This window comes from Homarus americanus, unplaced genomic scaffold (assembly GCF_018991925.1).
Source record: "Homarus americanus isolate GMGI-L3 unplaced genomic scaffold, GMGI_Hamer_2.0 scaffold39675, whole genome shotgun sequence".
Lineage (NCBI taxonomy): Eukaryota > Metazoa > Arthropoda > Malacostraca > Decapoda > Nephropidae > Homarus > Homarus americanus.
The window spans coordinates 19011749-19037603 of NW_024736071.1; the positions used below are offsets into that span (position 1 = coordinate 19011749).

The 25855-nt window shown below is 38.8% G+C and overlaps 1 protein-coding gene across 1 annotated transcript in view; it reads right to left on the bottom strand.

The window, feature by feature from the left end:
* The window catches only part of LOC121871879, a 35222-nt gene extending 16014 nt beyond the window's left edge, over positions 1-19208 (bottom strand). The window contains exons 1-2 of the mRNA XM_042374460.1: positions 18910-19208; positions 10949-11849 (exon numbers count right to left, since the gene is read on the bottom strand). Coding sequence (XP_042230394.1) covers positions 10949-11849 — 901 coding nt within the window. The 5' untranslated portion in view covers positions 18910-19208. The remainder of the gene's footprint in view (positions 1-10948; positions 11850-18909) is intronic.
* Positions 19209-25855: the final 6647 nt, after the last annotated feature.

Sequence of the window (25855 nt, forward strand, 5' to 3'; positions counted from 1 at the left end):
AACTGCCAGGGGGGTGCTGAGGTATGATGACTCGCCTACTTCTCCAACTCGCCAACAACCATAGATGGTGAATACAGTAATAATTATGTTTTTTCCTATTGACTAGCATGTACTTCTAACATTTCATAAGACTAGAATGTCCATTTTATGATTTTAATATTTTGGCTACTATCGAGTTTCTGGAGGGAGACTTCCTAAGGTTAGTTAGACCTTTAAGGGGTTAATACAGTGCAAAACAGAAAAAATTACAATACAGTACTCTAATGTAGTCTATAAATAAAGAAAATATAATAAAAATCTATAAAATTAGAAAAATGAAGAGCATAGGTGTGTGGGGGTGGTGAGCTGCACTGCATGGCCGATTCACCCGTGTCCCTCCCCCCAATGTGATGTCACGGCAAACACACACACACGTCTCAGAGTCAGCTGGTTGACTGTCTGACTGAATTGTGTAGTGTTCCTTAGCTGATGGTTTGAGTATGGAAGGAGCTATTTTTTTAACATAAAATATGTGATATTGTGTTTTATGATATGTTATGTACCAATCTTAATGTTTATCATAGCTATTTTTAAAGCTACTATAGCGTGCGACCTACAAGATATTTAGGTTAAGTTAGCTTAGGAAAGGTAAGGTGAGGTGAGGTGAGGTTAGGTTAGGTCAGGTTAAGTTAGGTTAGACTACTGTAAAGATATCTTTGTAAACTGCTTGCTATAGTAGCACCCATTTTTTTTAACAAAGCGGTTATAGTGCTACTGATGGCAGACATGTGAATGAATGACTTCAGCTGCGTTTGCATTGTTGGACTAAATTAGAAATTTTACCAAACAGGAACAAAGGGGACAAAGTTCAGATATCTGGAAGATTCAGACAGATGGAATTTGGATAGAAGGAAATCCACTGTAGATTAAATAAGTCTACGACACTGAATTTACCATAATAGAGGAGACATTCTGCATACAGTGGCCTGACATGAATGGGGGAGATTGTTGGGTGTTACTGGGTTAGTACTACAGGAACCAAATTTTAACAGGGAGTGCTGAATATTAATTTTGGTGCCCTAAATACTCTGTGGTGAAATGTATAGCACCTTGTACCCAAAATATTGGGGTGCTACAGCACCCTCCCTTCCCGCATCTATGTTCTGGGTGGAGTGAGAGGGGGAGGACGGTGCGGCTAACATGAGAGAACTGACTAAACCAAGGAGTGTGTGCAAGAGATGCACATCTGCCAATGGCCGGTCAAAAAATTTCTAACAGCCACACAGATAGCTGAATTTAGATAGCGAATCTTGAATAAAGGGTCACTTATACTTTTTCGTGAATAAGTGAATTCACAAATATGGGGGGATAAGTGTAATTATAATTATGAAACAATGAAGATTTATGTTGCACAATTCAATTTAGCTTTTTAGTTTATTTTCCTGGTTTTAATTCTTATGCAGCAATAAAGATTTATGTTGCACATTTGGATTTAGCTTTTTAGTAAATTTTCATTAGTATATTTAATGCTTAGTCTGCTAAACTGTGACTTTCAGAAATTCGACCATGGTAGGATACCAATCAGCACGAATTTGTGAGGTGAGGATGTATTTCCATAATATACTGTATATGTTGCATTTAATATCACCCTAGATAAGAGTATTAATTTTGTTGAAACAGTTCAGGTCCTTAATTTTTTTAAAAGTCACAAGTGTCTTTCAGAAACACGAAGAACTGGAGTACTATAGTAAAGTAGTACTATAAGACAAAAAGTTTGCAATAAAAATGGCAACTTCATAATAAATTACCATTGCATAACCACCAAGGGGCTACAATTGCTGAAGTCATTAGAGTGGACCATATCATGAATATAGTAATTTTATCAAATCTATGGCGACCATATCACTGCCAGTTCAAAGCATGTTAAAAAGAATTCGCAGCTGAAGCTAGAATTGTAATACTGTACAGTATATTTCACAGCAGTTCAACAATGGACGAGTTGTCGGTTGAGTAAGCACAAGAAATATTTTTTTTCTTTTTTTTATTGGGCACCCCCTACATCCTTGTGTATGGTGAAGCGCAGAAGCGTTTACAGCACCCAACAGGGAAGCATGCTAAGTTCATGCTTGCCTTTATGTCTCACGAGTTAAGGGCGTAGAAGCCTGAAGAGTCAAGGGCATAGAAACCTGAAGTGTCAATGATTTATGTCATCAAGTTATTGGAAGCTCCAACAACTCCCTGAATACGAATTCGCAACTTTCGACTTACAACAGGTACCTACTTTACTGCTAGGTGAACAGGGACTAATGGGGGCTAGGAAGTAAGTCCAAACAACTTCCACCGGCCCGGGAATCGAACCCGTGACATCTTGCTTGCGAGGCAAGAACGGTACCGCTTCTACCACCGGTCCCCCAAGAAATACACTCTGCCACGTTCGTAGAGTGATACAGTATACAGTGCTGTATATAATTTGTTATAGAAGTTTAAAGTCCTGCTTAAATAATCGAGATAAGTTTATTTCTTTAGAAACAGGGCCGCCATATGCAATGACGTCACCAGTTTCCCCACAGTAGTACAAAGGATGGCCTCTTCAGACCCCAAATGCCACGTTCAGCTAAGTTTTAAGGGGTTTTTTTATGGTCTAAGTCATGGATATTTCGTAAGTGAAAAATGTGCCGTGAAGAGCAGCTTATGGACATAAAAAACTCTCATGTTCACACCAGCTCAGCTGTCATGAATTCTTACCAGATAGACTTTCTCTTTTTTTTTCCAGTGCATTAACGGAGTATATCAGTACTAGATGGAGATATGAGTCAATTTAGACGTAATGACATTGTCTGTACAGTCAGTCCTCGACTTACGACGGGGTTAGGGACCAACGACTAGGTCGTAAGTCGAATTGTTCTTAAGTCGAAAATGCGAAAAGAATGCATAGAAAATCTAAAATGGGTGTCTCTTTTTCTTCTCAGCACCACGAGAACTCTCACTTTTATGTTTGCCAGCCATTTTAAAGGGAATTACAAACGAAAATTTTGTCAGTCCACAGCGCGATCACTAACGTCGGGACTCAAAAATACGTAATTTGAAAAATATTTCATACGACTGCGGCGGTCGTATGTCTGGGTTGTCGTAAGTTGAGTAGGTCCTAAGTCGAGGAATACCTGTACTTTGTTTTAAGAATGCATTGGGATATAGCGTCATTTATATTAATTAATGGTTAAAATTTTACTTTAATTACCATAAGTATTTGGATGTTTAGATTCGAGATAGGCTTTATTGGGTAAATTTTAAGTTTTTTCTGGTGGTTTGCGATGTGTTATGAACGATTTTGACCTTCATTTCTATCGGAAATCACTAGTTTTGAGTTGCTACCCCCCCCCCCTTTAATGGTGTATCTTAAGCTAACCTTATAACTTATAATATAACTCATCGTACCCTAACCTAACCTATGACCTGTATTTTCTGATGCAATCGAAAAATGTTTTGCGACAGAAATCCCGGAGAGATAATGTGTCTTATTGTTTAAAGTACTTAATCCCATAGTTAGAATTTTAAGGTTCCTCAGATGACCAAAACCAAAATAATACCAATATTGTTTGAAATGTTTATTCTATGAAATTTGTAGTAGTGGCAGCTAATATCCATTGAATTAATTAATGTGTTTAGTAACATTTATATATTCAATATAGCATTACTGTGTTGTACAGTAAAGCACAATTATCTAATAATATTTATTTACAGAGCCGATCAGCCAAGAAGATTGGACAACTACTTCCAGGGTTCATCAAGGCAGATGAAAGAAATTTACCAAGAGTAGATGTCTTTATGATTGCAGAGTATTATTAAGAACTCTGCCATTCAGCTATGAAGCACGTTAAATTACATGTCATCTAATCATCTCAAGCCCATCCCCTGGCCATGGTCGTCTCTAGTCCTTCCACAACATTAAATAAAGACATCAGTGACGAAAACTTACATTTTCCAGACATGAAATAGAGAACAGTGATGAAAACTTCCCTTTTGGAGTTATTGGTCTTGTGCATCATTTTGGCACCCAACAAGTAAATACACAGGATGATACTTGTGCAGTAATTTATTTTAATCTAAAAATAAGGTATGCCTGTGTATATCAACATTGTATATGGCCACAAGTCGTGTATTTCTGATGGTAACAACACATACACCACAGCTGGCTGCTTCTAGGCTCCTGCTCGGCAGCTCGAGCCAACCTGTGACGTCACAACCAATCACAGATCTTTTCGCAGTCACGTGACTTTTTAGCTACTTTAACTCTTATTTTTTACACTTTTTGGCTCGATTTATTTTAAAATATCATTGCCATAGTGAATTTAAGCGTTTTCTTTACCCATTAACCTGCCATCTTACGAAAAAATTCCGACCGACAACTCGTCTATTAAGCAAAAGTTACCGTATTTGCCGCCATATAAGATGCACCACCACATATGACGCACCCCTATTTTACAAGGATATTTTGTGGAATTTTTTTTTCAGTACGTTTCATCATACAATTATTGAACGTGATTTTAAAGTAGTTTTGTAGGGGAAAACATGATTTGGTGCATGTAAATAAAATATACACTGGAATCAAGTAGGAAATCATATACACTATAGTAACATTATACTAACCCAACTCTACCTCTTATCAGAGCAGCTGTGTGGCTTGTTTATATTTTGGTCAAGAGAATTACCGACAGGATGTGAAACTCGTATTTTTGGCTGTGATGTTTTGTGTTGCTGCGATCTACCACCAGGGTGTAGCACCATCGCTATTGTTTTGGCGTCATCGACTCATTGCAAATGGCTGACTGGCGGCTGGTGTGGGTTACATATGCTGGGAAGGAGGTGCAGTGAGATGTTGTGAGCTTCCCTCTGCCGTTAAGCCAATGTAAGCCATTATTTACGTCTTCGGCAAATTTGCCGTAAGTTTGTGATAATAGATTTATTATTGTTTTAATTGTTCTCTTTGTTAAATGGAATCATTCTTGTAATATACCATATATATTAATTCTGAAGTTGTTTGGATTCTTAAACTAGGGGGATACTGAGATCCCAAGCTGGACCCCAATCCTGACCTTCACCATATTGGATGCAGGGTGATTTTTTAGGAAAATTTTTGAAGAAAAAAATTGCATCCTATATGCCACAAAATACAGTACCTTTGTTTTTTTATAGCTATCAAAGTAAATTTTTTAATTTATGAATTAATACATTGAGAGGCACCCAGAGCTACTAACACCATGCACTCATCTCAGTCTCAGACCTCCATAAAATATCATGGTGTGAAGGTGTGGAGCAACTTATCTCCACCCATCCGAGCAAAGACTACGCTCCCTTCCTTTAAATCATCTCTTAAAATATGTCTTTTGTCTAAGTATTGATATTTCTTGTAATTCCTACTATATATACCTGCTCTTATTGTACCATCAAAACCGTTTTATCGGAAATTATCATGTAAATAGATAAGAAATTACCATTGCAATAAATATATTTGCCAACTAGACATAATCCTGACAGCTCTGTCCTCTTGTTCAACCTTAATACTGTACAACCCATGTTGTACTGCTTCCCCATTATATTTGTTTTTCAATTCCACTGTAACTTATGTATAATACTTATAAAATAAATGTAAAACAAATAAAAAATAAATAATAAATAAATAAAATAAATAAATATTGAAGTGATAACCGTGGTAACATTCTGAGATGCTCTTATTACCACCATGCTATGTGTGCTATTCCAGATGTTACTAGATGTTACATAAAACTTCCTTGAGATAAATGTACAGTACTGTATACAGTATATCAGGTGCTTACAGGAGAGCTCAGATTCTCAACTGGCTCAGCCATGTTAATATTATTATTATTATCCACTCTGCATCTATGTTTTTCTGGCTAAATAAACTGTTTCAATTCAATTCAACTTCTTTATTATTTCAACATTGTAGTCATGATACTGAACTGTACCTTCCATAAATGGGCAACACCTATATGAACTCTGTGTATTAATACATGCCACAGCAAACATTTTATCAACTAATGAAAGATTACTGTACTTCTCCCTTGGAGCCTGTGTCCCACATAGACATGGATCAATGCCTCTTAGGTTACAATCAGAAGAATGAAAACCTCATCATATCTTAAATGGGTCTGTCAAAATCATAAAATCAAAGTACTAGTACAAGTACAGTACTTCTAAAGATCATAAAAGGACAAAAGTAATTTTAGTTCCCAACACTTGAATGTGTCCCTCACAGAAACCAGACCACACTCTTTGAATTTCTTTTTCAAGGGCCGATTCAAATTCTGCAGAAAGACAGCTCCTAGCTCCACAACCTGAGTTGCAAAAACATACCGTACCTACCCACTGTTTTCTCGTACTGTCTGCGAGAAATAAAACTTCTGGCGAACACTAATCTCCCTATAAAGCGACTTAACTTTCTTCACCAGAAGCCTACCTGACTCACTCCACATATTCCACTGGAGACCTAATCATAAAACTTACAAATGTGATAAAATAAGTAAAGTGGAATTTAGCCCTACAGTGCATCTAAATAACTGTTGTAATGAACTTCCCCCAAAAAATAGTCAGCAATATATAGCACATCCAAAACATATTTCTGACTTAAACATATCTGAATCAACCCTGATGTCTTCATAAATATTCTTTGAGTAATTTTCAACACAAAAGTAAGTAGCTTGAATTTTACATACATACACACAAAAAATGTTAAAAGCTGGGAATTCCCTAAACAGCTTTTGAATCAACATTTACCAATACCAAGGAGCATCTTTTAGGCTACCATTAGTTTTCAACCTCCTTCTTACTTGTTTATAGTAGTCATCTTAAACTCTTTACAATAGCTATTAGATGCCCCTAAATTTAGTACCACCCTAAAACAACTCGTGTCCAACAGCTGTATATTTTTACTTAACTATTTCAGCCACAAATTCCCTCAGGAGAAATGAATCTTTCTGATTCACAAATGAGTTACTTTGTAAATTCCCCATTTTCCATCGAAACCTTCTGAAACCACTTGAAAAACTCAGTGATCCAAACTCCAGGACACCCTAAAAAAGCATACCACCAACCAGCCAAATCCTCAGTTGAATTTATCAATTTGGTGAATGTCCAATTCAAAATAAAAACCTTGCCATGAAATGGGTAGCTGATGTCAGTGTTTTTTTTTTTCAATGATGTAGGCCTTTTGTAGAGAACATCAATAACTCCAGGAATTCTGCTGTCCTTCAAACAAGAGGGAACTACAATTGTGATACCGTACAACAGTGGCATATTCTTAATGAATGCAAGCCATGCATTGCATGCCTAGTAGAAAGCAAAATATTTTTAAATATAAGGTTTTGGTTAATGCGTTTGGTCATTTACGCGGTGCCTTGCCAGAATGAAATGCTTTAATTACGCGGTAAATTTGGTCATTTACGCGGGAAGCGGCGCAGGCTGGGTGCGCACAAGATTGCCCAGTCATCAAAACATTACCGAGTTCTTCACCCGCCACCCACCACAGCAGGCCCAAGTCAGTGATAGTAATTGTGATAGTGAGGATATGGACTTTGAGGGGTTTGACACAGAGGCCCTGCAAGCCTCTGTGGTGATACAATTGATACAAGTGATACAGGTGAGGGCCAATAATCTGCCCTCTGCCTCGGAACCAACCCCCCATCCCCGTGTGCCCAGCCATCTTTTCTACTAACGTAAATGCTAAAAAACCCAATATTATTGATATTTCTCTTAATTATGTATGCATACCATCATAAAATTAACATGTTACTGTATTTTTACTACAACGTGCGTATTGTGTCAGGAAAAAGTGGAGTTTGGGGGTCGGCCCAGTCTCTATTTCAATTAATGCCATATGTTCTGTTATTTCATTTACGCGTTTCTCGTTTTACACGGGCCTCCACGGGTTCAATTGACCGTGTAAATGAAGACTCAACTGTAGTATCTTCAATAATACAGATTTACTTTTAGAGTCTTCACAGTTTTCACTCAGGAAAGTTGAGGAGACTCAGCGTCCCTCAATGCATGCAGAAGGATAAGCAGCATGCCCTCAATGGACATATAGATATAACCATCCTATCAATAACATGCTAAAATTAACTTCATTGTGTTGGAGCATAAGGAATTTGAGCCATTTTAGTCAAATTTAATATTTTTTCCCTTAATAAGCACAAAGTCCTATGTTATACGGTGACATTATATTACCTAAGAGTTGTTGTTCCATAAGAGTAGCTATTTAATAAGGTTTCTGTAACTTTAATGGGTACAAATGCCTGCACCTTGGAAACTGTATTCACTTGTCGAGAGGCTATGTATACCGGCGGTGGCTCTCCAACAGCTGGACAAAACTGGTCCACGTTATTATTTTAAATATTTCTAAATAACCCTACAGTCTGCTTTCAGTTAGTTTTTTCACTTGGGAAAGTTATTCAGTTTTCTGCTTTACTTGAAATAATAATTGGATCATATAAATAAAAATATTTACTAATTATTTAAATGTTCAGCAATAAGATCATTGGCAACTTTACAGAGGGCCAGCATTGTGCATGATGCCTAGTCATTTTTTTTAAGTACTGTACTGTACTTTATTTCTAAATTACTGTATGTCACACTGAAAGCATAATATTCTTTTGCCATAAGTATTTTTGCACCCATTATTTAATGATTTATAATAGATACTTTGTAAAATGCCAGTGATATAATTTAAGAAATAGGTGTTTACAAAAGCTTGACACCCCTTATTTAGAGAAAGGCCATATCCTACTTAATATTTGATTTGATAACTGATATATGTGGGTGTTCTGCATGTCTCATCAGCGCAAACACGGTACACCACTGCCGTACAGGTATCCCTCGCTTAATGAATGGGCTAGATTCCTGGTAAACCATTCGTTACGTGAATTTTCGTTTCTCAAATAACAAAACAATTCAGACAAATAGGGTTCGGTTACCAACAACAAGAAAACCCCAACATACTGTTTTATACCCCAAACACATAAAATCAGTTAACCAACAACTTATGAAAATAGTACTGCACTGTACTCATCTACTGCAATTTACTACCTAACACACTAAAAATACTGTATTACCATATTTTATGGTATATTAGACACAGCCATTTTAGCTGGGAGTATTTAGAAAAAAACTTTTGAGTGTATTTTCCTCCTGTATCCAGTTTTTTAAACAATACATACAGTATCAGTAAATGTGAGGAATAAATAAAAATAATAACAATAAATAAGTTACAACAAAAAATACTCTATACTGTACAGTATATATAAGGTATTGCCAAACTCGTAAATAAAAGCCAAATGAAAGTTTAACACAGTCGCCATTTGCATATAAGATACTGTACATCCGTACTCCCTGTTTACCATAGTAACGGCAATGCTATCTCCACCGATTCCCTAGCAAGGCTCTCCCCACCACCAACCACCCAGCCGTCCTCCCGCTCCACCACTAAGCCAGCTAACCTGTGTGCAAAGAAATGTATACCTGTATTCCCTATACAGTGGTCCCTCGGTTAACGAGCAATCCCTCGATTAACGAGTTTTTTATGAGCCGACTTCAACATGTTTTCGCTTGCATTTGGCGGTCCACCAGCTGTAGTATTAGTCCGCCAATACAGTAATCGGTTTTTGGGCTTAAATTCCGTATTATTTTAGTAAATATCAAGAAGTTTATACTATTCAATAATTTTAAAAGTTAAATATTAACTTTTTTAGTCATTTTAACAATTATTGAACATAATTGAAGGTAAAGAAACTAGTTTCTGGCGTGCCATCCAGCCTGTTAACACACCATAATAACCATAATGTAGCTTACAGCTCAAACTGATAGCAAAATGGCTAGGGGGATGTGACTACAGTGACAAGTCAAACTTGGTAACAATGCCACCAGCGGGAGCAGTTACCTAAGGGAGGGCAGTTAAGGCTCCCTACAACAGGTGGGGAATGGCAAAACAAAATACACGGGCTGGGGGAGATGTGGGAGGGTAAGGGAATTGTTATGATCATTGAGCAGAAATACATCTCTGCCCATCTCTCCAAGATGGCTGCCCCCAGCTGACTCCTCAAGGTAAAGGATTTTAATTTTTGCTGGGACCCAAATTTGTATAAGCAGAAGCTTTTGTTAAATAATTAAAAAATATATAATAAATTAGGAAATTCATTTTGGCAAATTTTTGTAACACGGACGTAATGCGGGGTCCAAAAATCCCCACGCCGAACTTATATGAACATAAGTGTAAAAGGGTAAAAAAAATTCAATCTATACTTTCATTTACCCGGTACTCAGCTATTTGGTAATTTTTCATTTTCAGTCAGAAACCTAGCTAAGACCTTTAAATGTTTGTACCCTGTATAGTGTACAGTGTGTCCTTAAATTTCATTAAATGTACCTTCCTGATTTTGGGTGGGATTTTTCCTCTGGGGTCTGTGGGACCCCCCCCCCCCATTACCTTAGGTTAAGACAAATTTTACCATGACCTATTAAGCAAGGGATACCTGTAATAAGAAAAAGCCATCTAAGATAAAATTACTGCACATATGGCTCACCATGCTGTAATATCTGCATGACAAACAATGCTAAGAATACAGATTGACGGCTGAAGACCTAAATATAAAAGGTTTTATAATTGTAATGCACTGGAGATATACAGTACAGTACTGTTGAAACTCTTCCTTCTCCATTCAACAACGGTGCTGAAAATACTGAGCACTTGCTTGCCCCTGGTAATTGCAATATTCCTAGATGTCAAATTATAAAGTCCCATGTTATAGCCACCACAAAGCTGTAAAATTTTCCAATGATTTCATTCCTATAAATCATTTGTCGATAGATATCATTCTGGGATATACTTTTGGGAAACCTATTTCTATTTAAAAGGGTAATACAGAATTCAGTATACAGCACAAAATGAAGATATACTCACTTAATTTCCATCTGGCGATGATATTTCTCAAATGACTAAGTGTAACGATGGTAAGCACAACCACACAAATGCTAATAACAATGACAACTGTGAGAAAAAATGTTTTTTCCCAGTGTGCCCTTTCTGGCTCATGTGAATCCTTGTCTTCATCCTTATCACTATTAGCACCATCACTGAGGTCCTTTCCCATGGAATCCTTACCACAACCATCACTGCCTCTAGCTACACATTCTGACTCACTGGCTCCATTACTAATGGTTTTATTCACTGAATCACTAGCACCACTTTTCTGACTAACACGGACACCACTCGCCACATGTCCCTCTCTCTCCACCACGTAAGACTTATTTTGAGCTCTATATTCAGTGCGTTCTCCACTGTGTCTATGACGGTGGTGGTGCTTTGATTGGCCTTTTTTGTTCTTCTCAGAGTCATTTTGTTCATGAAACAAGCTGTGGTTCTGTCTATTATGGTTGTTTTTATTAGGTTTCTTAGTAATGTTAGATACACCTTGATGCTGACTGGAAGCATTTCCACTGATATTTGACAAATTGTAATTATCAACAGTAAATTTTGAAGTTTGTCTATCACGTCCATGTTCTTCTATAGTGCGGTTCTGTATGGTGGTGGGTGTGGAGAGGGTGATGGGGGCTTGGGGTTTGGTGAGCCGCGACCAGGTGGGAAGGAACTGAGCAGCAGGGGCACACACAGCATCCCGGTACACATAGCACGGTACCACCACCACCAGGGAACCATGGCAGCGTGTACACGGTACACACCGACCCTGCTCGCTGTTGTAAAACTCCTGACCCTGCTGACAAGACAACCCTCCACATACAATGCATACTGTCCAAGCAGCGTACACTGTCCACACCAGCAACCACCACCCTCTTCCTACCATCTGTAAAATATTTTTGAAGTTAGATACATTAAATAAAAAAAATTCTGGCAATGGTACCACCTACTGCATTACAGTACTTTATATAAATGATGTAATATATTAGTACATTACCAAAAATAATTAAAGACAAGGTAAACTGTAATAATGACAGTAAACAAATACAGTACAGTAAATACACACTATATTGGGTTTGAGTAACCCAAAAAAAGGATTGACCTGAATATCCGATTTTTTTTACTAAGTCTTTACTAATACGCTTGCTGAAAACTCAGGGAAGCCTCAAATATTAGTGACTGGGATCAATTCGTGAATCAATTACTTATTCTCATGATAAGCAAATCACTGAAAAAAGTAACTTTACCAACAACAGATACTCTTCATGGTAGAAGACAAGTCTTAATGTCACACCAACCTTTGCAAACTACTGTACACTCATCTCTTGCCAGCCAAAAATTTATCATTCCCAAGCTTAATACCTCAGTTATACCTGACTTCTTCATTGTCTACTGGGAGGAGGGAAAGTATTTAAATATTTTAATTTAATCAAAGTCATGAAATGTAATGGGATATCAGTATCATTCCTCTATTTATGACCTAATTCCTGGTCTAAATGGAGGAGATAGCACTATCTATGCTCCAACTGCTAATATGACACACACCCCACCAGTGGAGGTAACCTTAATGCTATAGATGGGTTCTATTAAGCTGACTCCTAGTGCCACACAGTCCATATGCATAACTTCCTGCTGCAGGAAGAGGCCAATAGTACATAATTTAGCCACTGAACATGGATATTCCTCTTGTAAAAGTCATTGTATAAATAAAGCTACTGAGGACAAATGCCTTGCAATGCAACCTGGCTGCATCACATAAGGGCATGACAATTATCTAGTTAATAAAAGCAATCCATAATCTTAAGATGTGAATTCACAGCATTCCCTGGCCACAGAGAACAATGACAAGCATATTAATTTTTCCATATCAGAAAATAATTGCTGCACATTTAGGCCTAGAGCAGGAAGACTCACTCATTGTTAAGAAATTGAGATAGCCTAAGGTTACACAAACTAAAAGTAGGACCAATGGAGACATAACCAGAGACTTTCCTAAACATGAAAATCTCTTGAGATACTCCTTTCTGAAGTGATGGGAGAAGCACTACTCTGATACTTTCTGATAATTTTCCCTATTACTGTACTTATGAAATGAACCAAGATGACCCATTCAATGCCTTCTGATATCTCATTTTATCAAGCTCTGCCATTAATAAATTCCTATTTTACCCAAGTGTTCCAAAGCAAAACTCTAACGAACCAGCACAATAACTGTTATTCTCCCGGTCTGGACTTTTAATGGAATCCTCCTGCTAAATTTGTAAATAAACCAACTAACAGCTTCATAAGATGAGCCATAGATAATAAGTCATCCGGCAGAGGGCCCTAAGAATCAAGAAATTATGAAAAAGCAAGCAAGAGCACAGCCTTCCTCACAAGATGCAATATGCTATCATTTCTAAGAAAGGAATTTTTCCTACAAAAGCTGTAGCTCTACAAGAATCCACTATCTCCCCAAAGTAAAATGTAACAAAGGTGCAACAAAGCCTACCATTACTAGAAGAGAAGGTATTCAGAAAAGAAGGATTGTAATTAATCCTTTGAATTACCAACAAAAATAAAAGATTAATCTCCAACAGTATTGTATACTTCACCAAGTATGGACTTTGGATAACAGGCAAAGTACACCTTCATTTCCAAGTGAGGTTACATGACTACAGAGGTTGCACAATTATAAACATATTATGTAATAGGAAAATTATGGATTAGGATCTCCTTAGTCAGATGAAAAGCTATAGCTACAGTATAGTACAATATATCCCATTTTGGGATCAAACCTACTGTATGAAAACACAACTCAAGGTAGGTAAAGTAAAAATTGAGTGGAAATGAATGGCTTGACACATGTAATTGCAATATTGCATGGCTATTCCAGCCAATGACCAAGGTTTGCTCACACTACAATAATAAGACATCAGAGTCATTAGTTTCTGACCTTCAGTTGTGACTATTGCTTCTAATACTGTACTCATTTTTAAGGTTGATGGTAGCAACAGAAAGAAAGTTAATGTAATTAATGTATCATCCCAGCCAATATGTCTACAATTTATCCTTAGACTTTGTGGGTAAATACTGTACTGTACATGCATCACACAGTTCTGGGCTCAGCCACAAAATGTGGTTTCAGGTTCAATCATTCATTTTTGTTAACAATGTAATTACAAATAATTTCCTGTAATTATCTCAATGCTGAACAGTATAAAGTAATGGATAAGATTCAGAAGCTGTCTACCACAGAACTTTATACTGTACAGGTAACCCTCAAGATACAACTGGGTTAGATTATAAAAAAAAAAAAAAAAAAACATTCGACAAGTGAATTTTCATATCTCAAATGGAAAAAAAATGGGAAAAATAGAGTTCAGCTTCCCAATGACAAAAATACCCCAATATCATACCCCCAAAACAAAAATCAGTTCACAAATAAGAATAAAACCTACCTAACTAATGATAAATAGTACACAACTACAGTGCAGTATGCCCGGATAATTTGCGATCCTCTATTATTTACGGATGACACCCTGGATGTACCCAAGACTGTTTGCGGGTACAGGTCCACCACCGATTTTCCGGGAACAGATGGTCCAGCACCTCTTTTAATCCGGACAAAATTATGAAAAGGCACTTGAAATTCCCGCAACTTCCAGATTAGTTGACTGGGATGCCACAGATGGCATTACATGTTAACAACATTCCCTTTGTTTGTTTATCCTGCAATTGCTGGTGGTAGCTCCTTGATTTTGTGTGATTCTTAGCTTATTTTGCACATATTTAACCTCAGCTATGTCTTCAAAGGCAAGTACGTACTACAAGTGTCAGTGGTGGTGTAAAGCGTAAACACCAGTCCATATTGATACAAGATAAGGTGGAACTTTTGATAAAACTTGACCATGGTGTTTCGGTGCGACAGGTGTGTGATCAGTATGGTATTGGTTCGTCAACTGTGTATCATATAAAGAAGCAAAGAAAAAATAATGAGATTCTATGCAGAAAGTGATTCCAAGAAGCAACTATGCATTAGAAAAACAATGAAAGACGGTAAGAGTACCGACAAAATTTACATTTAATATTTGTTTAATTTAAGTTTCTAGCAGCCAAGGTGCTTTAAAGATACCGGGAGGTGTATAGCTAGTGGGTCAGAAGTGTACAGTATATACAATACAGGTAAAAGAAATAGTGGTCCAAAGGGCAAACACATAAAGGGAATATACATTTATTTGTACACAAGTAAAAATGCCCCCACTACAAATTAATTTGTTAATAAGTTAAAGAATAATCAATAAAAGTAAAAACAGAGACAGGATCTTCTTCCATAAATTTTTTTTCTACTTACAAAGTGACCTTCACTGCACTTACATTCAATTTATTTTTAAAACTACCGGGGTATGTCCTAATTTCTGTGCAACTACAGTATAAAATAAATAAAGATAATGAAAAAATTAGAAATGTTCATTTTTCTAATTAGGTAAATCCAAAATTTAGGCAAAAATATCACTATGCAGTAAATACAGGAAAAGTAATACCAATAAGAAGAAAAGCAAACATAAATAGTGAAAAATTAAAGTGGACCTAATTGGGCATTACTGCCCATTAGGGACAGTGTAAATAGAGCATGCTGTACAGTATACTAAACCTTCAGTATGTAAGAAAGCAGTCTGGCCAGCACTGTACCCAAATGCCTTCAAGTTTGTCAAGTTTGATACACATTTTAGTTGGATGGATTGGGAGTACAGTACCCTGGGATCAAACCTGAGATCCTTAGGACAGTACGCCAATGCTGTATCCATTCAACTGCCACACTCATGTTCAGCTTATACACTACATACAAAAACACAGTACTACCAGAACTCGATACACTTGCACCAATCCTTTGTGCTGAATAGAATTGTCTGGTGTTAGCCAAATCAAAATCAAAAGTGGCATTAGCCGTGGAAATAGTTTATTGTGTCGGGGGTCTTTCGACTGTGCTGATTAAAATCGCCAGGCGTTAGCCAATTAAATATTAAGTGGCATCCTGTAGTGCAAGGGTTAATTTTTTTCATAGACAGTTGTCAGCACCAGATTTTGTTTTTAACATACCAAGAAATTTATTTAGGGTTATTTGAAATTAGGCTAGGTAAGTTCAGGAAGATTAAGTTAAGTTCAATTACGGCTGTTTTGATTGACTTAGATGGTAAGGTCAGATCTCATAAAAAAAAAGTTATTTTCATTACTTCACAATGATTTTTTCATTGCTCTTCCACCAAATTTACTTAATAAGCACTGAAACAAACATTTTGTAATGATCCTGTAAAAATAAAAGTGGTTCTCACCTCAACCTATACTATGGTACAGTATAGGGTGAGGTTACTACGGTACATGTTTGTTACTATGCATAAAAAGCAAACCCATATGTGGAGCCAGGAAAAATAAATGGAAATATGTTAAAACAATGTATTTTTGTAGATTTCTTGGGGAAAGAAAGCTTTTATCTTCTACAGAGAAATTTCGTCAGGTAGCTACTAAGGACAGACCACTCTCATCAAATTTTACTTAAAAAAAAAATAATACAGTATTGTAATATACAGTACTAATATACTTCAATTTGGCCAATGTGTAGTTTCAACCCACCATGGCTCTATAGCTGAGCAATGTGTTTATCCGGTGGTTTAAACAATTTTAAGACACTTTTTTCTATGACGGGGGATCCAGAGGAGCAGAACTTCCCGAATAGGAAGTTAGGTTAGGCAATTTTAGGTCATTTGCAAGGGAACATCATAGAAGAAAAGTGCCTTAAAATTGTCTAAACTATTGGAAAAACTCATTGTTCAACTTGAGAGCCGTGGTTAGTTAAAACTACAAATTCACCTGCAATTCTCTAGGTAAGGGTCTAGTTGAAAATCACCAACTTAAAACACAAAAATAATTATTTTCATATACAAAATACAAATCTGGTGATGGAGCAAGGAAAACATCTGACTTTGAATTTACATAAGAAACAACATGTACTGTATACCATGAGCCTTCATGCTTTTAGCACTCATGTGAGCTGATAAAAACATCAGTGATGTCCAATTGTAGCCAGATATGACAACCAAGAGACTGACCTATTCATAGTAAAATTTGACATAGCTCCATGGTTTTCTTTGATTCATCAAGAGAACATAAGAACATAAGAATGGAGGAAACTGCAGCAGGCCTATTGGCCCATACTGGGCAATCCCATTTACACCCAACCCCTATTGCTCATATAAACATCCAACCTATGTTTGAAGCTATCCAGCATATTCGAGTCAATGATGATATTTGGTAACTTGTTCCACTCGTCCACTACTCTATTTCTAAACCAATGTTTACACATTTTGCACCTAAATCTAAATTTGTCTAATTTAAAACCATTGTTACGAGTTCGCTCCTGGTTGGATAGTTTGAGTACCTTGGTAATTTCCCCATTGTTCAGCCCTGACTTCCATTTATACACCTCTATCATATCGCCCCTCACTCTATGTCTCTCGAGGGAGTGCAAATTAAGATACTTTAACCTGTCTCTGTACTCAAGGTTCCTATTGCCCAGGATTAGTCGTCGTTCTCCTCTGAATTCTTTCCAAGGATTCTATATCCATTCTGTAATACGGTGACCAGAATTGAACTGCATAATCCAAGTGAGGTCTCACAAGTATAGTTTTAAGATGACTTCGCTCGTCTTGTAACTAACACTCCTTTGTATGAACCCAAGTACTCTATTAGCCTCGAAAATTTAAAATGTTTTCCCCTTGCTCCACCATAAGATTCACAGGTTAGATATAGTTCCTGGGTTCTGTGGCTAGGTTAGGTTAGGTCAGGTTAGGTTAGGTTAGGTTAGGTTAGGTTAGGTTAGGTCAGGTTAGGTTAAGTCAGGTTAGGTTAGGTTATGTTACATTAGTTAATGAGTTAATAGATCGAGTGCATGTACCTAACCTAACCTAACCTAACACAACTCAGATTAAATTAAGTTTACCAATTTTTTGTGACTTCGTGACACCAAATACCAGTCGAGAAGTGATTGGCAGTCCTATTTATTCTTGTAGGACCATCATTTGACTTCATTGCGGCTTCATTTGGGTACATTTGGGTAATTACTCGCTCCCTCGGTACATGCACGCGATCTATTAACTCAGATTAAAGTAAGTTTTCCATTTTTTTTTTACTTTGTGACACCAAATACTAGTCGAGAAGTGATTAGCAGTCCGATTTATTCATGTAGGACCATTATTTGACTTCATTGCGGCTACATTTGGGTAATTAGTCGGACCGGGTTCTATGTATTGTCGTTTCCATTTCTGTGTTTATTAGCATGCTAATAGTGTGTAGAAAAACTCCAACGATTTCTACAAACTCCTTCTGGTGTTAGCCCTAAACTACACCTTTACCCATAATTATTATAACAAACATAAAAGTAAAGATTCCATTCAGAAATATTCTATAATAAATTGGCAACCCCTTCTTTTACCCTAAATGTCTATGCTGGGTATTTGGTAAATACTGTACTATATGATTCACTTTTGCTGTAATTACAAAAGACACTTAGTTGATAACTGGTCCTTTCATTTTTTTTTTTTTACAAAGATATTTCTTAGTTTTATCAAATCATAATATGCCAACTTCGAACATTATTATGCATTTCACATTTCTTGACAGTCCAACGACCATGCCTCCCGCCCTTTCCCTCAACCTCCCACGGTCGTATCTCACCCCAGTCTGGTCTTCTGTTCCCACACCTGACAAATTTATACGTTAGATAGTCCAATTCTACACATCTACCAGCACATTTCACTTGCCTAAATTACACATTTCATCTTGGCCAAACCACCTGTTACTTCGTGACCTGAACCTGCCGAGAATAACCACTTCAACTAACAATCTTATTCTCAACAAATCCTCCATTTAATGTGGCAAATAGATGCTCGCACTTTACTGCAATCCCTTACCTTCGTCCCGATGCTTAGTATTTTACGCTTTTAATCCATTTTAGCGGTAAATTCATCTTGGCAAATATGCATTCACAACACACAAACATAAGACATCTTGCTATAATTACAATGAGACTCGCTGTCTGGCCCATGCCCCATACCCAGCCTACGCGAGCCACTGATGGGCTAGCCGTCGAGCCTCGCCATAATTTCATTCATTAGGTGTACAAGTAGCGACGTCACTGCTGTGGCGGCCAATGATCGTGCTGTTCCGTACAACCTCAAGGCTGAGCTGCTGTGGGCACAATTCTAGACTGGACTGAATGATATGAATGAGGAGCCGTGCCCACAGTGCTCCATACCTCCCATCACAGTACGGGCTTAGAAGTCGGCACCACCTTCACCAGACGTGGGTGTCATGCCCAGGTGGCCCTGCATGCCATCGCTACCACAACATTGAATTATTCATGTGCTGCTCAAGCCATAATGGCCCACATACCAGTCGTTCTTGCTGCTTTCTACAATACAGTACCACGTTTTTTTGCAAAGGTTGATGCGCCTGGTGCTGTGGATGTGACATATAATTGGCACAGGAGTCAGAACCCTCATCTTATTGTGTATAATCCTAAAACTTAATACAAAGCAGCTTACATTAAGCTGGTGAGTTATTATTTTATCAAATGAGACAAGACATGCAATGCCTTATGGTTATTTATGGGGGCATCAGTTCAGGAAATGACAAGTCAGCAACCACGTGGAAGATATATAAATCAAGATGATCAAAAGGCATCCGGACACATAATTACCCTCAATGAAGATTACCTGTATAAAAGCTTCAGCGCAGACCTCCTATTCGAGGGTCGCTCGTTCGCCCCGTGGGCGCCCCTATACCCCAATGCACTCCGCTATAAATGGGTACCAAGCTTTACTATATAGTACGGGATAATCTTTTATTATCGAAGGAAGTAGCGACCCTGCTTTATCTGACAGGAGGCAACTTGGAAGTCCCACATAATTATAACTACCAATGAGAACAAATTTTGTGTCGAATTTGTGTGGATCCCGTCCCATGTTGGAATCAGGTATCATCACCGTGCTGATAGACTGGCCAATGAGGCATGTAAGAAAGAAAATGTTGACAGTGAACTTGGCCTGTCCAATGCTGTACTTAAAAACATTCACGTCAGAATAATGAACTCTGATCTAGAAGAAGTGAGAAATGCAGAGAGACCTGGCAGTTGTAAGGACAGAACCAGACAATGTGATGTAATCGTGGCCAGAATTAGGCTAGGATACAGACACATCTGGCAGGTTAGTAACGCTGTACCCATACCGGAACACTCAGCATGTAAACTTTGTGATAAACCTTTAAAGCATACACTTGAACACTATATTATTGAATGTGACACTGTCAAAGACTTCAGGCCACCTGACTTATTGTATCTTGAACTTTGTAATTGCTATATTGAATCGGGGGTGCTTGAGGAGATTCTTGCTGTTTATCCCAAATTTGCTAGCCCACACTGATTAGTCCTCAATTAGAACATGACGTCCAATGTATGTGAACCACTGACTTATATATACTGCTAATGAATATGATGTATTTCTTTGTGTACGAACCTCTGTCCTGCATGGCAGTGAACAGTGACATTACCCACATGAATCTGACCTGATATATATATATATATATATATATATATATATATATATATATATATATATATATATATATATATATATATATATATATATAGCTGTTAATGAATATGTTGTATTTCTGTGTATAAACCTCTGTCCTGCGTGGCAGTGAGAAGTGATACCACCCTCAGTGTCAAGACCTGACTGAATTACTCAGAATAGGCAAACTGTACTACAAGCTTTGTCAATAAATTTTCTAAACGAACTAACTATACCCACATAATTTTGCAATGCCCAGTTATCATTCTGTAAAGGTGGTTGGCGATAGGGCATCCATGCCATCAGGTAATTGCGGCTAACCCACACAAGCGAGAAAATTGGTCATGAAACGGGTAAGTTGATGATGATGGTTTACATTTATTGTCATTCATTCATTCTCACCGTGTGACAAATGTATTCTGTCATATTCCTCTTTCACTACATCCCCAAATTTGGTTTATCGTTGTTACTTCCTTTCTTGCTAGTTTATTATCCACTATAAAACTCCATTCAGTACACACTCCTATTAGTCTACAACTCTCCATTCATTCCTGGTACTCCTTTTCTTTTCATAATTCCCTATCTCTAGCTCTTCATTTAACTTTCCCATTAAAAATCACTCATTAAAAAGTACTTGATACAGTTATTCAGGTAATCCCAGTACTTTTTTCTTCCATCCTTACTATTCCCATCCCTGGTTCACGTGTACTGTGTACTTGTCTTTTCCTCTGTACACATTAAAGTTAATTAAGAGTAAATTCAATTCAATTCAAAGCCTGGACTTACGGCTTCTTCACCCTTGAGCTGTGACCCCTTGCGGGTGATGCCAAGTTATTTCGGGAAATTAAGAACCAAGTAGACTAAAGAGCTGCAGAAGGATCTCTGGAAGCTTCAAGAATGATTGATGAAATGGCTGATAAGATTCAAAGTCACTAGAAGGAATACAAGGAGACCCCTACACATGAACCATGAGGCGGTCGACAAAGTTAAGAAGAAAACCCAGAAATTCAAGGCGTGGGTTAGGTCAAACGGTGAGCAGGACAGGAGTGTAGAAGGGCTGAAAAGGGGTTCCAGAGGCTGGTTGCAAGCGAGGTCAAGTCAAACCCAAAGGCGTTTTACCGCTATGGAAAGTCGAAATTAAAAAAGCGAGTAGGAATAACGGACCTGAGGTTTGAAGATGGTAGCTACGCATATCCTGACCAGGACAAAGCTGAGGCATTGAACAGTTTCTTTTCCTCGGTGTTCACAAGAGAGGATGCGATTAATCTTCCTGCATTTGAGTACAGACCGACACAGCACATTGTGTTCACAGAAGAGATTATAAGAAATAAACTGTCAAAGCTAAAGGGTCATAAGAATCTCGGCCCTGACATGATGCATCCCAGAATGCTAAGAGAGTTGTGCAACGAGCTTGCGAAGCCCCTGAAGGTCCTGTTTTATAAATGCCTAAAAAAAAAAAAGATGAGCAATGGGTTCCCATGTGATTGAAAAATGGCTTATGTGAGTCCTATCTTCAAGAAGGGCGACCATCACTCCACGAATAACTATAGACCAGTGAGCCTAACCAGCATAATATGTAAAGTATTTGAGAGCATTATAAGAGATGCCATGATGGAACATCTACTACGAAACAACCTTGTAAAGGATTGTCAACACGGTTTTATGCCGGGGCGCTCCTGCTTAACACAATTACTCAAGGTACTGGATATTTGGACCCAAATTCTGGAACAAGGCAGAGATATTGACAATATATATACCTAGATTTTGCCAAGGCTTTCGACAGTGTACCCCATGAAAGGCTGAAAATTATACTGGAAGGGTACGGGATTCGAGGAAATGTCCTAGCGTGGATCGGAGACTTTCTCCATGACCGCAAACAGAGTGCGGTGATTAATGACACGAAATCATCATGTGTACCCGTCATAGGCGGGGTACCACAGGGCAGTGTATTACTTTACTTTGTGGGATATAGGATGTTTGGTTCACACTCAGGATGGGGTGGAGAAAGGAAACTCACAATGTGCTCTCTATATACATGTTGTATTGGATGTACAATGCAGCTTGGTGCTGGGAAGGCAGCATGGTTACAAGCGTGATGTAGAGAGAGCTGGTTGGTGAGGGTGCTCAGAGGAGGACAACTTGTGGGTCGCCATGCTCGCCGGCGGGAGCGAGGGCCGCCAGGCAGCGGCGGAGGAGGAGGTGGTGTTGCTGGCTGGTTGGTGTGGGTAGACAGAGGGCAGGTCACCACGAGGTCAGGTCCTAAATAGCGGGGGGTAGGCGTGGCTTAGTAGTTGAGCCCCGCTCCGTGATGTATGGCGGCGCTGGTTGACCTAGACCACGAGGCATACACTGGGGAATTGGTGGGGTTGGCTACTCAGCGACAAACAGCGTTTGTAGGGGAGAAATCCACTACAATACTCCCCCTTCCCTCCAGGCGGTGTACATAAGAAAATAAGGAGTCTGCAATAGGCCGGTTGGCCTGTGCATGGCAGCTCCTGTCGAGAGTTACTACCACTCTATCATCCATGAATCTATCTAGCCTCCTCTTGAAACTTTCCAGAGTTCCCGCACTTACTACAAAGTTGCTAAGCTTGTTCCACTCGTCCACCACCCTATTTGTGAACCAGTTTCTTCCTATCTCCCTCCTAAACCTAGACTTATCCAACTTGAATCCGTTGCTCCGAGTCCTATCCTGCTCGGATATTATAAGAACTTTATCTATATCCCCTTTATTGATTCCTTTCACCAATTTAAATACTTCTATCATATCTCCCCGCACTCTTCGTCTTTCTAGGGAATGCAAGTTAAGTTTCTTTAACCTATCCTGATATGGAAGGTTTCTAAGTCCCGGAATCATTTTTGTCATTCTTCGCTGCACCGACTCTAGTGAATTTATATCCATTCTCTAATAGGGGCACCAGAACTGAACCGCATAATCGAGGTGTGGCCTGACTAGCGCAAGATATAGTTGCAATAAGACCTCTGCACTCTTGTTACTTACACTTCTAGATATAAAACCCAATACTCTGTTTGCCTTATTTCGAACATTAACGCACTGTTTTCTAGGCCGTAGGTCCGGGCTTACAAGTAGGCTACCCCTAGGTCTCTTTCACAAGCCGACTTCTCTAGGTTGATGTTGTTAAGGCTGTATACATTATCAGTATTTGTTCTTCCAATATTAAGTACGCTGCACTTGCTGGTGTTGAATTTCATTTGCCATTTTTCAGACCACCCCTGCAGTTTATTTAGATCCTCCTGTAATGCATTTGCATCCTGCCCTGAATTAATCTGCCGCCCTATTTTGGTGTCATCCGCAAACTTGCTTATGTCACTGCTGATCCCAGTATCTAGATCGTTTATGTAAATTATGAACAAGAGTGGGCCTAGTACTGACCCCTGGGGAACCCCAATGGTTACACGGCCCCACTCAAATTTAACACCATCTACGCTGACCCTGTAGGAGTATGAGATATTGGTTCACATTCAGGATGGGATGGAGAAAGGAAACTCACAATGTGCTCACTGTATACATATTGTATTGGATGTACAATGCAGCTTGTTGCTGGGTAGGTAGCATGGTAATAAGCGTTGAGTAGAGAGAGCTGGGTGGTGAGGGTGCCCAGAGGAGGGACACGCGGCTTGAGGGACACCAAGGTCGCTGGCGGGAACGGCAGCCGCCAGGCTGGCGCGGAGGAGGCGGTGTTGCTTGCTGGTGGCACTGTGTAGAAAGAGAGCTGGTCACAGCAGTGTCAGGCCTTATAAGGCGTGGGTAGGCGTGGGTAGATAGTTGACTCCCGCTCCGTGGGCGGGGCTGGAGGCGTAGGCTGGGGAATTCAAGAAGGTTCGGTGCTTGTAGGGGAGGAATCCACTACAACCCTCTGCGCTCTATCAGTGAGTCATGATTTTATCCAATTTAAAACTTTCCCCTCGATACCATGAGCCTTAATTTTTCTCAGAAGCCTCTTATGCGGTTGTAGTGGACGTCTCCTCTACAAACTAACTGCGGAGCCACGCCACCACCTGTTACCGTCTTCCTTAGCAACCAAGCGTATCCGCATTCCAATGCCCGCCGTATCTTAGCAACGGAACTAGTCACCGGCTACTTCTCGGGTTTTCCCACCATGACTCATAGCGGCTGCTGCGGTGTATATAAGCTCTGTCTCTCCATTGAGATTCATTCTGACCATTCTTCTTGAACAAGCAACATCTCCTCCAGCAAGCTCCACGCTGTTAACATTTCATTCAACCAGGAGGCCAGCAACAGGCAACACCTTCTCTAACGAAGCTCCTGCACATCTACCTCCTTCAACACGATACTCCCGAACGTCTTCTACTGAGCTGCTCCTCACCACACAGCACCTCCAGCACCAGACTGTCTATCATATAACTTATATATATTATACAAGTAAACCACATTAGATTTTCCTTCATCCTGAGTGCTAGACATCATTAATATCTCGATACCCCTACACGGTACTCTGTCAAATGCTTTGCTAAAGTCTAAGTAAATAACATCGTAATTTTCGTCATTATCTACTACCTTGAAGACTCCTAAAAAACGTCAGCAGATTTGTTAGACAAGATTTTCCCTTTGTAAACCCATGTTGAGAGTCGTAGATTCATTTGCTTTTCTCTAGGTGCGATCGGATGCTATCAGCTATAATTGATTCAAGAAATTTCCCCACTACTGACGTCAAACTGATCGGCCGGTAATTTGACGCTGATGCTCTGTCTCCCTTTTTGAATATGGGTACTACATTCGCCTGTTCCACAAGTCTGGCACAACTCCGGTGTCTAATGATTTTGTAAATAAATTTATGAGGGGTCCGCTAATCTGTTCCCTACACTCTTTCAAGACTCGAGGGAAAATTTCGTCCGGCCCTGGGGATTTTGTCTTCTTTAGTTTATTTATCCTCTTAAGAACATCCTCTGTACACGTAACGAGGCCAATCAAAAGCCTTTTGATTTTGAAACCAATTAAAATGTTTTTGGGTTTAATTCGCGGTATTTTTGGCCCAATCAAATTCGAGTATTCTTTTTGGTCTCATATTTTGAAGTTCAAGTTCAGTTCCGACCATGGAAGTCTGCGATGGATGTCGCTTAAAGTACATGGAGCTGATTGTGAGTTTTTGGAGAAAAAAAAACGAAGAAACTATAGCATTTTTTCGATCGTACGGTGTTCCTCCAACCTCAGTAAAGTGTACTAAGAGCAAGACTGAATGTAAATATCGCAAAGACCAACATGTGGCGTTGGGTAAGAATCCCAGAATGCAACGACGAACAAGAA